Source organism: Microtus ochrogaster, chromosome 1, assembly GCF_000317375.1.
Source record: "Microtus ochrogaster isolate Prairie Vole_2 chromosome 1, MicOch1.0, whole genome shotgun sequence".
Classification (NCBI taxonomy): domain Eukaryota; kingdom Metazoa; phylum Chordata; class Mammalia; order Rodentia; family Cricetidae; genus Microtus; species Microtus ochrogaster.
In genome coordinates, this window is record NC_022009.1 from 65,455,019 (window position 1) to 65,465,533 (window position 10,515).

Here is a 10,515-nt window from a genome sequence, read left to right on the forward strand (position 1 = left end):
AGGCTGGTCTCGAACTCACAGAGATCCGCCTGCCTCTGCCTCCCGAGTGCTGGGATTAAAGGCGTGCGCCACCATCGCCCTGCCCATTCTGTAGTTTTTATATCTATTACAGGGTTTAAGAGTTAGGTAATAACAATAATACTGATAAGACTTTTTGTTTTATGCAGGGATTTATCAAAGATGTCCATGAAGACTCCCTCACAGTTGTTTTTGAAAATAAGTAAGTTACTGGCAGGTGTAAATTTTTAAGATTGGTAATACTGAATGTTCCTACTGATGCTGGTCGGAAAATGATTCTGCTGTGGAGTGGGAGTGCTTTGATTGATCCTCATGAGTTCTGTGTCCAGTTTGATAACCCTTCACTTGTTTTTGTATTTACAATCTGCCTGCTGTTTTCATATTGTTCTTTGTCAAAATATGTCTGAGGACTGTTTGTGCTGAAATTGAACCTCGACTCTGTGAGCATGATAAGCACAAAGAAGTTCTCATCTGAACTGTAAATTTTAAGATAATCTTTAAAGTTTATGCATCTGGTGGTTTTCCCTGCATATATCAAATGCATGTCTGATGGTCTCAGAGGCCACAAAGAGTACTGCTATTTCCTAGAACTGGAGTTACAGGTATTGGGTTCCTGTGTGTGTGCTGGGTCTTCAAGCAAACGCTACTAAGCTCTCTCAGCCCTAAACTACTAATATTTGTACTACTTTGTGAACATGTATGCTTAAGTTTTTATTTTGTTGTAATTTATGAAATTGTGGGGTTTTTTTTACATCATATACTTGATCTCACCACTTTCATTTGATAGCTGTGAATATTATTTTGAACCTTGTCCTTATTGAGAAATTAACCTGTTTGCAGGGTGGTGATGTATTTGCCATTCTTAGGATAAGTAATTTGAAGTGTAATACTATCAATATTAATTATAAAACTTACAAAGAATCATGCAAAAATCTGTTCTACCTCAACTTATTCAAGAAATTAAAGAACTAAAGTTCTTGTTTTTCTCTTTGGGACATTCTGAGTGATAAAAGTAACTTTTTAAAAAGCTATCTTAAAATGTATTTAGAGCATTAGGCAGAGACTATAGGTTTTCCATATTAATTTCTGCTAGAATAAAAGTACTAATTCTTTTTTTAATCCTTCAGTTGGCAACCAGAACGCCAGGTTCCCTTTAATGAAGTTCGATTACCACCACCACCTGATATAAAAAAAGAAATTAGTGAAGGAGATGAAGTAGAGGTATGTGTTTTTAAGTTTTCTTTATGGTGTGTATTTTTTGTTATAAGTAAATATCCTTGTGGGGAAATCTGTAGCTGATAATCATTCTCCTCTTCTTTATTGATAGTGACTGTAATGTAGTGTTTCTGGAGACTTAAGTGAGATGGACTCATGTGTCAGTGCTACTCTTTTTAGCTTTGGTGAACTTGATAAAGTTTTTCAAAATGAAAGTTTATTAAAACATTAAGAATGATACATTAATTTTTAGAGAAATCTAGAGCAGAATCATACAATGTTAATAACTTTCTAAAGCTAATCTTTGTGGTTTGAGCTTCAGTGTCTTTGGTTGTTGCTGTAAAGAGACACCATGACCATGGCAACTCTTAAAAAGGAAAACATTTAATTGGGACTGACTTACAGTTCAGAGGTTTGTTTTTGACATGACAGGCAGCATGGAGGTACGCAGGCAGACATGGTGCTGGAGAGGTGTTGAGGGAGCTGCGGGCCTGCTTTTCGTCCTGCCCGGCTCCCGCACGGCTAGCTTTACACCAGAAATAACACCACACAAACTATATTCTTTTAAACACTGCTTGGCCCATTAGCTCTAGCCCTTACAGGCTAATTCTCATATCCCGATCAACCCATCTCTAATAATCTGTGTAGCATCAGTCTTACCGGGAAAGATTCAGCATGTCTGACCTGGTGGCTTGCTTCATCGCGTCTGCCCTGGCGATGAGCTGCATGGTGTCTGTCTGAGGCATCTTACCTCATTTCCTCTTCCTCCCAGCATTCTGTTCTGTTTACTCCACCCACCTATGTTCTAAGCTATGAGGGCCAGTTTCTTTATTTTTTAACCAATGACCTTCCTCCATCAGAGAGGTAGTTGCATCAGCAAGAAGAGTGAGATACTGGGCCTGTCTTAAGCATCTGAGACCTCAAAGCCCATCCCTAATGACACACTCATACACCTCTTAACAATGCCACTTCCTATGGGTCTATGAGAACAATTTTCATTCATACCACCACAGTTCTGTATGTATGTGTTTAAGAGCTGTTTCTTGGAATATTGTAGGAATGTCTGGAAAATTAAAAAGTCAAAAACTAAAAAAAAAATGTCACTCAGAACATACATAGTTCACACTTTTTTTTTTAACCCTCTTCCCCCACTGCTGGGCAGAAATAGATTTATATTGTACTTCTTTTTGTTTGTAACTTGCTCCCCCGCACTTAGAAGAAAATTCTGCATGTCTGTCTCTTCAGTATTAACTATTAATGGATATTTTTGCTGTTGCTTGGCATGATGTTGCATGTATGTAATCCTAGCACTCTTTTAAGGCTATCTTGGGCCATGTATAAAATCCTGTAATTTGAATCCCTGCCGCACAGAAAAAAATTAAAAATTATTATTACAATCAATAACAGTGGTGAGTAAAGATGCTTTTATTTTTAGTTTGAGAGTTTTGCACAATATTTATTGATCATATTTGATATCCCCCACATACCCACTAAAGCTGTTGTGTCCTGTGCTCCCTACCCCATTAAGCAAATTTTTAATTAAGACCAGTTTGCATTGCCCAGATAGTCTGAAATGTGTGCTCTTCCAGTGGAGATGTTTGTATTCTGAAAACCATCTCTCCCTCTTCTAGTAGCTAAAGTCGCTAATACACCTATGACAAGGGGTGTGGTTGCTTGGTCAGCGCCCCTCGTTCTGTCTGGCTTCTGCTTACACAGGTGCAGCCGCCCTGCCAAGTCCAAATGATACTGTTTGATTGTAGTCATTTACTGCCTCTGCCTACATTTTTTTCTGCCCCCTCGGCCACAATGATCTTTTAGCCTTGGGAGGAGTGGCTTCACTATGCAGCTACTTATTAAACCAGTGAGAAGGCACCTTAGCAAAGATACCTCTTCAGTTTACAAAAAGATTATTCCACAACAAATCTCTGATTTAAGGGCAGGGAGGGGAACCCAACTTAAATCAACAACAAAATCACAAGTCATTGGCGAGGTGCTGAGGATATTTTATTTAAATCTGTTCCCTAGTCTATGTCTAGGTAAGCTCAGACTTAGTCTGAACCATCTGCAGCCTGTTTATCCAGTTGTGATGAAAACATTCATGTCAGATTGAGAAACCGTTGTTCCTAGATTGTGTATTTCATTTTCCATTTCATAATTCAGTCCTAGTAAAAATTTGCTCGCTACAGTTTTGTAAAACATCACAAATTAAGATATAATCAAGTTTTGTTTATTTTTGAGATTTTAAGGAAAAATTTTGCCTCCTGTGGATTGACCAATCCTTCCTTCTTCTGAAGCCTCTCTTCATGGATTGAAATAAAAAAAAATAGTGTTTGGATGTTTTGTCTTCATGGATGTGTGTGAAATATGTGCCTAGTGCTTGAGAGGCCAGGAAATGGCATGGATCTTACAGTACTAGAGTTACATACAAATAGTTGTGAGCTGTCATGAGGGTGCTGGAAATCAAACCCAGATCTTCTGGAAGAGCAACGAGTGTTTGTGACTGATGAGCATCTCTCCATCTCCTAAAGTTTAAGTTTTAAAAATAAGTGAAATTATATAAAACTATAAGGTAAAAATGAACCACCCTTTTAGCATAGATGTGATGTCCAGTTGCCCCAGCTTGTGTCAACTAGAGTTGAGTATTTCTGTAGATTCTTCCTTTGTGTTTATAAAGAAGTTTAAGTTGTAACAACTGTGACTATATTACATGTTTGTGACTTTTGTATTTACTAACTAATTAATAGAGCATCATAGATACTTTCATGTTTGCTCATACAAATTTGCTTCTTTGTTTTTAACCAAATACACAGTTTCTTGGTATGGATGTATCCAAAATTGAGATAAGAAGTACTATTGTTAAAACAAAAAGCATGTCCTTATGTCAGATCTTCTTAAGAGGGTCACTTGATAGGGAGAGTTGGCCAAGTGCTAAAAGCGCTTATTGCACAAGTGTAAACTTCAGTTTGGATTCCAGGTCCCAGGTAACAAGCCTAGCATGGTCTTTTCTCATCTTTGCCTGTAGCCTGAGCCTGTCACTGGTGGGGAGAAGAGATGGATGCTTACTTAACCACCAGCCTACCTGAAGAAAATAGAAGTTCTAGGTTCAGGAGAGATCCTGCTTTAGGATAATAAGACAGAGAGTAATAGAAAAGAATATTGGCACACATACCACAGAAACATACCTACAGAATAATTAAAGAAGTGTTATTTTTTTAAAGGTAAATTATAAATAAAAAGGCATGTGTATTTAAGATTTTGATAGTAGCAAAAAGATCATTCTTTAGGCTCAAAATGTTTGAATTAGTAAACTCTTAGAAGTTTGGTGAGCGCTGAACTATTATCTATTGAATTGATACTGAACATGTTTAAAATTATGTTTGCTTACTGTTGATCCCTTGTTCTGTGACTTGTCTTTTTTAAAATATATATAGTGCTTTGTGCTACAAATCTAACCTAAGATTTTACTCATGCTAGGCAAGTGTTCTACTATGGACTGCACATCTCAGCCCCTATAGATGGGGGTTTTGTTCTGTTTGAATGGCCTCTTTAAACTCTCCATCTTCTTTGCTCTGCCTCCTGGGTGCTCAGGTTACAAATGTTTGTTACATGTATGTGGCTTTCATTTTGCTTACTTTAATTACCACGTCTTTGTGTTTTTGTTTTGTGGCTCATCCTTTTCATTCATCAACCAGAATACTGTTTGAAAACAGGAGGCAGAAGTTGGTATGGATAAGATTTTACATTTTTGCAATATTAGAGATTGGAACACAGGTTTACAAGTTTTGTTTGTGGTTGTGGTTGTGGTTGTGTGTGTGTGTGTCTGTCTGTCTGTCTGTCTTTGTGTCTTTGTGTTCCTGGAATTGAACAGAGTACCTCACGTGGTGTATTTTACTCCTCAGTGATATGCTCAGTCCTGTATTTGATGGTCGTATGAAATGCATTTTTTTTCCTGCATGGGTCCCCCCCCCTTTTTTTTTTGGTTTTTCAAGACAAGGTTTCTCTGTATGGAAGTCTTGGAATTTTGCAAATTAGCAGAGGTTAATGGATGTTCTTCAAATACATTTCTAGAGTGGATAAGAAAGCTTGTTGACTTACTGGTTAATTATAAGAGATCATGAACAAGAGATCATGAACAGCTAAATAGAAGGAACGTATAAGGTGAGATTGGGGGACTAAGAACCTCCATGTTTTTGGTGTACTACCAGCACTTGAGTGTGCTTCCCAGTACAGAAGCTCTACTGATGTACTTCTTAGGCTGAGTATTTCAGCTAAATAAGTACTCTGAGTACTTTTGTTGGTTCCAGGACCGGCTTTGCATACCAAATTTGAGGATGCAAAACTCCCTTATATAAAAAAATTATGTGCATATAATTCAGTTTTCTATGTTTTAATTCATCTCTACCTTATATTGAGTACACGAATGCTCTGTAGGTAGTTGTATTCAATAATTTATGGGACATTAGTTTTCTTGAATGTATTTAAATCTGTGAAATCCTTATATAGAAGGTTGACTTGACTTTATCAACCCTGTAGGCATAACCGGTCATCTGTCTATTACTCAGTATCGTATTGGGTAACACAAGCTAGCTTTACTATATTTTCTTGGCTCAGCTTCCTGAGTGCTGGGCTTCTAGGTATGTACCACCATACGAGGGTGAATTAAAAACAAAATAAAAAATAAACTAAAAACACTTAACAGAATTTTGATGTTTTCTGTTTTTGGTAATAATAGTTGAATTTTTAAAAGTTTTTTATGATTTAGCTTTATTTTATGTGAATTGGTGTGAAGGTGTCAGATCCCCTGGAACTGGATTTTCAGACAGTTGTAAGCTGCCATGTGGTTGCTGGGAATTGAACCCGGGTCCTCTGGAAGAACAGTCAGAGTTCTTAACCGCTGAGCCATCTCTCCAGTTCCAATAGTTGAAATTTTAAAAATTACTTGGGGAGGTAGAGACGGGAGGATCAGAAATTCCGTGTGGAGTTTAAGGCCAGCCTGAGTTATTGGGAACATTGTCTGAAAACAAAGCAAACAACAGTGACAATAATATAATGTAAACCCAGTTTTTGTAAGATATGTGTACTGTGCTAGATGAACTTAATGTATCTTAATATTTTACTTTTCAGACAAGCAGTTGGAATACATTGGATTTCATGTTTTTAACAGAATTGGTTGTTTTGAGCCTCTTTATTTTTAAAATTGGATTTTTAAGTCTTTAAAACAGTCTCGATTTTGATGAAGTGTTGGTGTATGTTGCAGATATTTCATACAGTTGCCTTGTAAGAGGCATTTCTTTAAATTTATTTGAAATTATTTCAAGAGTTGTTTGGTAAAATAGATTTTCAAGAAGCTAAGTTACTAAGGTTTTAGCCATTTATTTATTTAGGTTTTCAGGGCCTTATTTTTAAGTAATAATGTCTATCTGTGCTTTTCTTCAAAGTGTGTTTATCTACTGGCTTCAGTAGTTACATTCTGGTGGAGTTTGAGATTTTATATTTACATCTGTGATGTCAAGCTTTTGGGATGGATAGATAAAGGAATGTTTTTGCTTCTCAGGTATATTCCAGAGCAAATGACCAAGAGCCATGTGGATGGTGGCTAGCTAAAGTTCGCATGATGAAAGGAGAGGTAGGTGACTTTTCCGAGGACATACCTGAGCTTTGGGCTGCTCGACTATCACCCTTTGTTTTCTTTCTCAACTCCCATCTCAGACATAGTCGATCAGGTATTTGAAAGATTCATTGTACTATAGATTTCAGTTATGTCTCAAGCTTATATGACCACCAGTGTTCATGCGTGTACTCATTTATAATCTGGCTTAAGTAAATGATATTGATAGTATAAAGGTTTGCTTAGTGTTTGTGCATAAGTGGGAGGGTCTAGAACATCATCTAAAGGTTAGTATTTTTGTTCACATAAGCTTTTAAAAGAACTTTGATGTCTTTTAGTTTTATGTCATTGAATATGCTGCTTGTGATGCCACTTACAATGAAATAGTCACATTTGAACGACTTCGACCTGTCAATCAAAATAAAACTGTCAAAAAAAACACCTTCTTTAAGTGCACAGTGGATGTTCCTGAGGATTTGAGAGAGGCGTAAGTAATTTTATTGAACTCTTTTATGAGCTAAGATCTTTCAGTCCACAACATCATTCGTCAACCAACAAACCAAAACCTTATAGAGGTAAATCTCGAAGGAGTTGGGAAGGTGGCTGAGCAGTTAAGAGGACAAATGTTTGATTCCTAGCACTTAAATTGGGTGGTTCCCATTCACAGGTAACTCATGCTCCAATGCATCTGAAGCCTCTGGTTGGCACTGGCACTTGTGCACAAACCACTACAGAATACACACAATTAGAAATAATGAAATAATCTTTAGAAAGGAGCTTTTAAATTCTAATGGGATATATCAAAATGAAATACAGAGATTACACTCTTCCTAAATTTAATCTGTTGCTGGTCTTTCATGTCCATTACTTTCTCTTTAGGTGTGCGAATGAAAATGCCCATAAAGATTTTAAGAAAGCAGTAGGAGCGTGCAGAATTTTTTATCATCCTGAAACTACCCAGCTAATGATACTGGTAAGATTAAGACTATATTTTAAATTAGTTAATTACCAAATATTGTTAAATATTTCAATGGCTTATTAAGCTTTGTGTATAATAACTTTACTAATGTATAAGGTTTTTTGTTGTTGTCTTTTTTAGCTGTGTTAATTTTTTCTCCTTTAGTAGGAAGGAACAAATGTTGGCTTGCTTTTTCTGTTTGTTGTTGATTGACTTTTTGATAAAGGGTCTTGCTATGTAGTCTCAAGCTGGCCCTATCAATCAGTCCTCCGGTCTCAGCCTGCCAGGTGTTGAGATTAAAGTTGGACTGCTGTGTCTGGCTCATAAGACTCTTAATGATATTCATAACATCTTGAGATTATTAATGTGTAAAAATCTTTTTTCCCCCAACACACATCTGAACAAAGCTCAGAAAGTAAAGTAAGATTACATTAGAGAGGGAAAGTTTAGTACAATGAAAAGATAGAAGAAGCAGGTAAGAAGAACCAAGGATGGCTTCAGTTTTCTTGGAAAAAATGTTTAAATTTGTGAGTGATTAACATGTTTGTTTGTAGTCGGCCAGTGAAGCAACTGTGAAGAGAGTAAATATCTTAAGCGATATGCATTTGCGAAGTATTCGGACAAAGTTGATGCTTATGTCCAGAAATGAAGAGGCCACTAAGCATTTAGAAGTAAGTGGGTTTGCTTTTGTGTCCCATAACCTTTCCTGTTTCTCAAACAAATGTTGGTAACAGAAAGCAACCTAAGAGTTAGATATATGGCTAATACCCAGAGTCTTTAGGAAAATTAATTTTCTGTTTTACTTTTATCAAGCATTACTTTTTTTTTTTTTTTTTTTTTTTTTTTTTTTTTTTGCTAAGCACCTCTTGTGGGCTTAGAAAATAGGTCCAAAGAGCTTAAGAAATTAGTAATTTGGCATACCCAGAAAAACTTTTCTTTACCCTTCTTTTGATCTGAATTTTACTACCCTGTCACCTGTTGGATGTGACCTTAGTTTACTGTGGCAGTTATGTAAGGGGAAAGGAGAGTTAGAGGTAGACATCCTAGAGCATACTTTACAATATGCTGCTGCTTTGATCTCCTGGGGCTCTCTACTTCCTCCTGCTGTTCACTGCTAACCTTGAGGATACTCTTTCTGCCCTTACTGTCCATTCTGAATATGTTTGCACGCACACTCGTTCTTAGAGAAAGGGAGGCATTTTTATTCCTCAAATTTGTGGCTTCCCCATGTGTTCTCCACAGAGTATATGAATACATTTGAAACAGACGTCTGAGTTGGAGAATTGTTGGCAGCTTGTTAAAAATAATTTTAGAATTAGTTTTCTGTGACTATAATTAAAGACTGAAATGTTTTGATTTCCTTCCATTTTATGAGTTTCCTTAATTCTGTAAGACTCATTGTTGAGCTTATTAAATTTAGGTTTTTGTTTTGTCTTGAATTTAAAAATAAATGTAAAACTCTGAAAATTTACTATCTTAACTTTTTTTAAATGTCTAGCTCATTAGTTAGCGATGATGTAGTTAGCATTCTTGGTCAGTCTCCAGATCTTGTCATATTATAAACTATTGACAGAAACTTGCTACTTTCCCCTTCCTGCAGACCCCACTAATATTTTTGTTTGTTTGAGACTGGTATCTAATTTATGACCATTCAGTTACCCTGCCCAATTAAAATTTTCATACTTTAATTAAAAAAGAATTTTCCCCAAGTACTGAGATATATCCCAGTACTTGCATATGCTAGTCAAGCTTTCAAAAGATCTTTCTTAAAACTTTGGTAACTTGTACGCGTAAGTGTAATAATTTTTTATGCTTACCTTATTTCTCTTAGGGTTCTAATGTTAATGTTGTTGGGGTTCATCCGTATTGCCACATGCAACTTGCCTTTTTAAGTTTCCTGCTACATTGTGTGAATAATCCACATTTTGTTCACCCATTTATTGCTTGGTTGATGTGGATTTTTTTCTCCACTTCCTGGTTATTTTGAGTGATGGTATGAACATCAGTATTTAAAAGAAAAGTTTACAAAAGAGAAATCCTGACTTTCCTTTTTCAATAGTGCACAAAACAACTTGCAGCAGCTTTTCATGAAGAATTTGTTGTGAGAGAAGATTTAATGGGCCTGGCAATAGGAACACATGGTAGTAACATACAACAAGCTAGGAAGGTTCCTGGAGTAACTGCCATTGAGTTAGATGAAGATACCGGAACTTTTAGAATCTATGGAGAGGTAAGTTAATCTGCTTTCTGCTTTTGCTCACTTAGTTGGACATAATCTGCTTCATCATATTTTTTCTATAATTTTAATTTTCAATAAAATGTTTGAGGTAAGAATTCACATAAAACCAGACTAATTATTCTAGCACAAGCTCTTGCTTATTTCTGAAATCTTCAGAAATGGCAGTGTAACATGAGTACAGGCTTTGAGTCATACTGCCTAGAGTCCTGTGTCTATAGAGTGGGCTCTGAAATTTACTAAACTTTGTAACGTATGTTTACAGTTTGGACTGTGGCTAAGGAACAGAAATAAAAGAAAGCCATCCACAAAATTATTACAGTCTATTAAAAAATAGTACCTATTAGAATTTAAAGTTAAATGATCTTGGGGCTGGAGAGATGGCTCAGTGGTTAAGAGCATTGCCTGCTCTTCCAAAGGTCCTGAGTTCAATTCCCAGCAACCACATGGTGGCTCATAGCCATCTGGAATGAGGTCTGG

General features: G+C 36.4%; 1 protein-coding gene across 5 annotated transcripts in view; it reads left to right on the forward strand.

Moving 5' to 3' along the window:
* Positions 1–167: 167 nt before the first annotated feature.
* Positions 168–10,515, forward strand: part of Fxr1 (FMR1 autosomal homolog 1) — a 31,459-nt gene continuing 21,111 nt past the window's right edge. For 4 of the 5 annotated variants that reach the window (XM_005343784.3, XM_005343787.3, XM_005343788.2 and 1 more), the window contains exons 1-7: positions 168–220; positions 1,146–1,239; positions 6,788–6,859; positions 7,180–7,328; positions 7,721–7,814; positions 8,354–8,470; positions 9,859–10,029. In XM_005343784.3, the coding sequence (XP_005343841.2) occupies positions 6,845–6,859; positions 7,180–7,328; positions 7,721–7,814; positions 8,354–8,470; positions 9,859–10,029 (546 nt within the window). In that variant the 5' untranslated portion in view covers positions 168–220; positions 1,146–1,239; positions 6,788–6,844. Of the gene's footprint in view, positions 221–1,145; positions 1,240–6,787; positions 6,860–7,179; positions 7,329–7,720; positions 7,815–8,353; positions 8,471–9,858; positions 10,030–10,515 lie in introns of those variants that run through there. The other variant, XM_026782212.1, reaches the window with a different exon arrangement.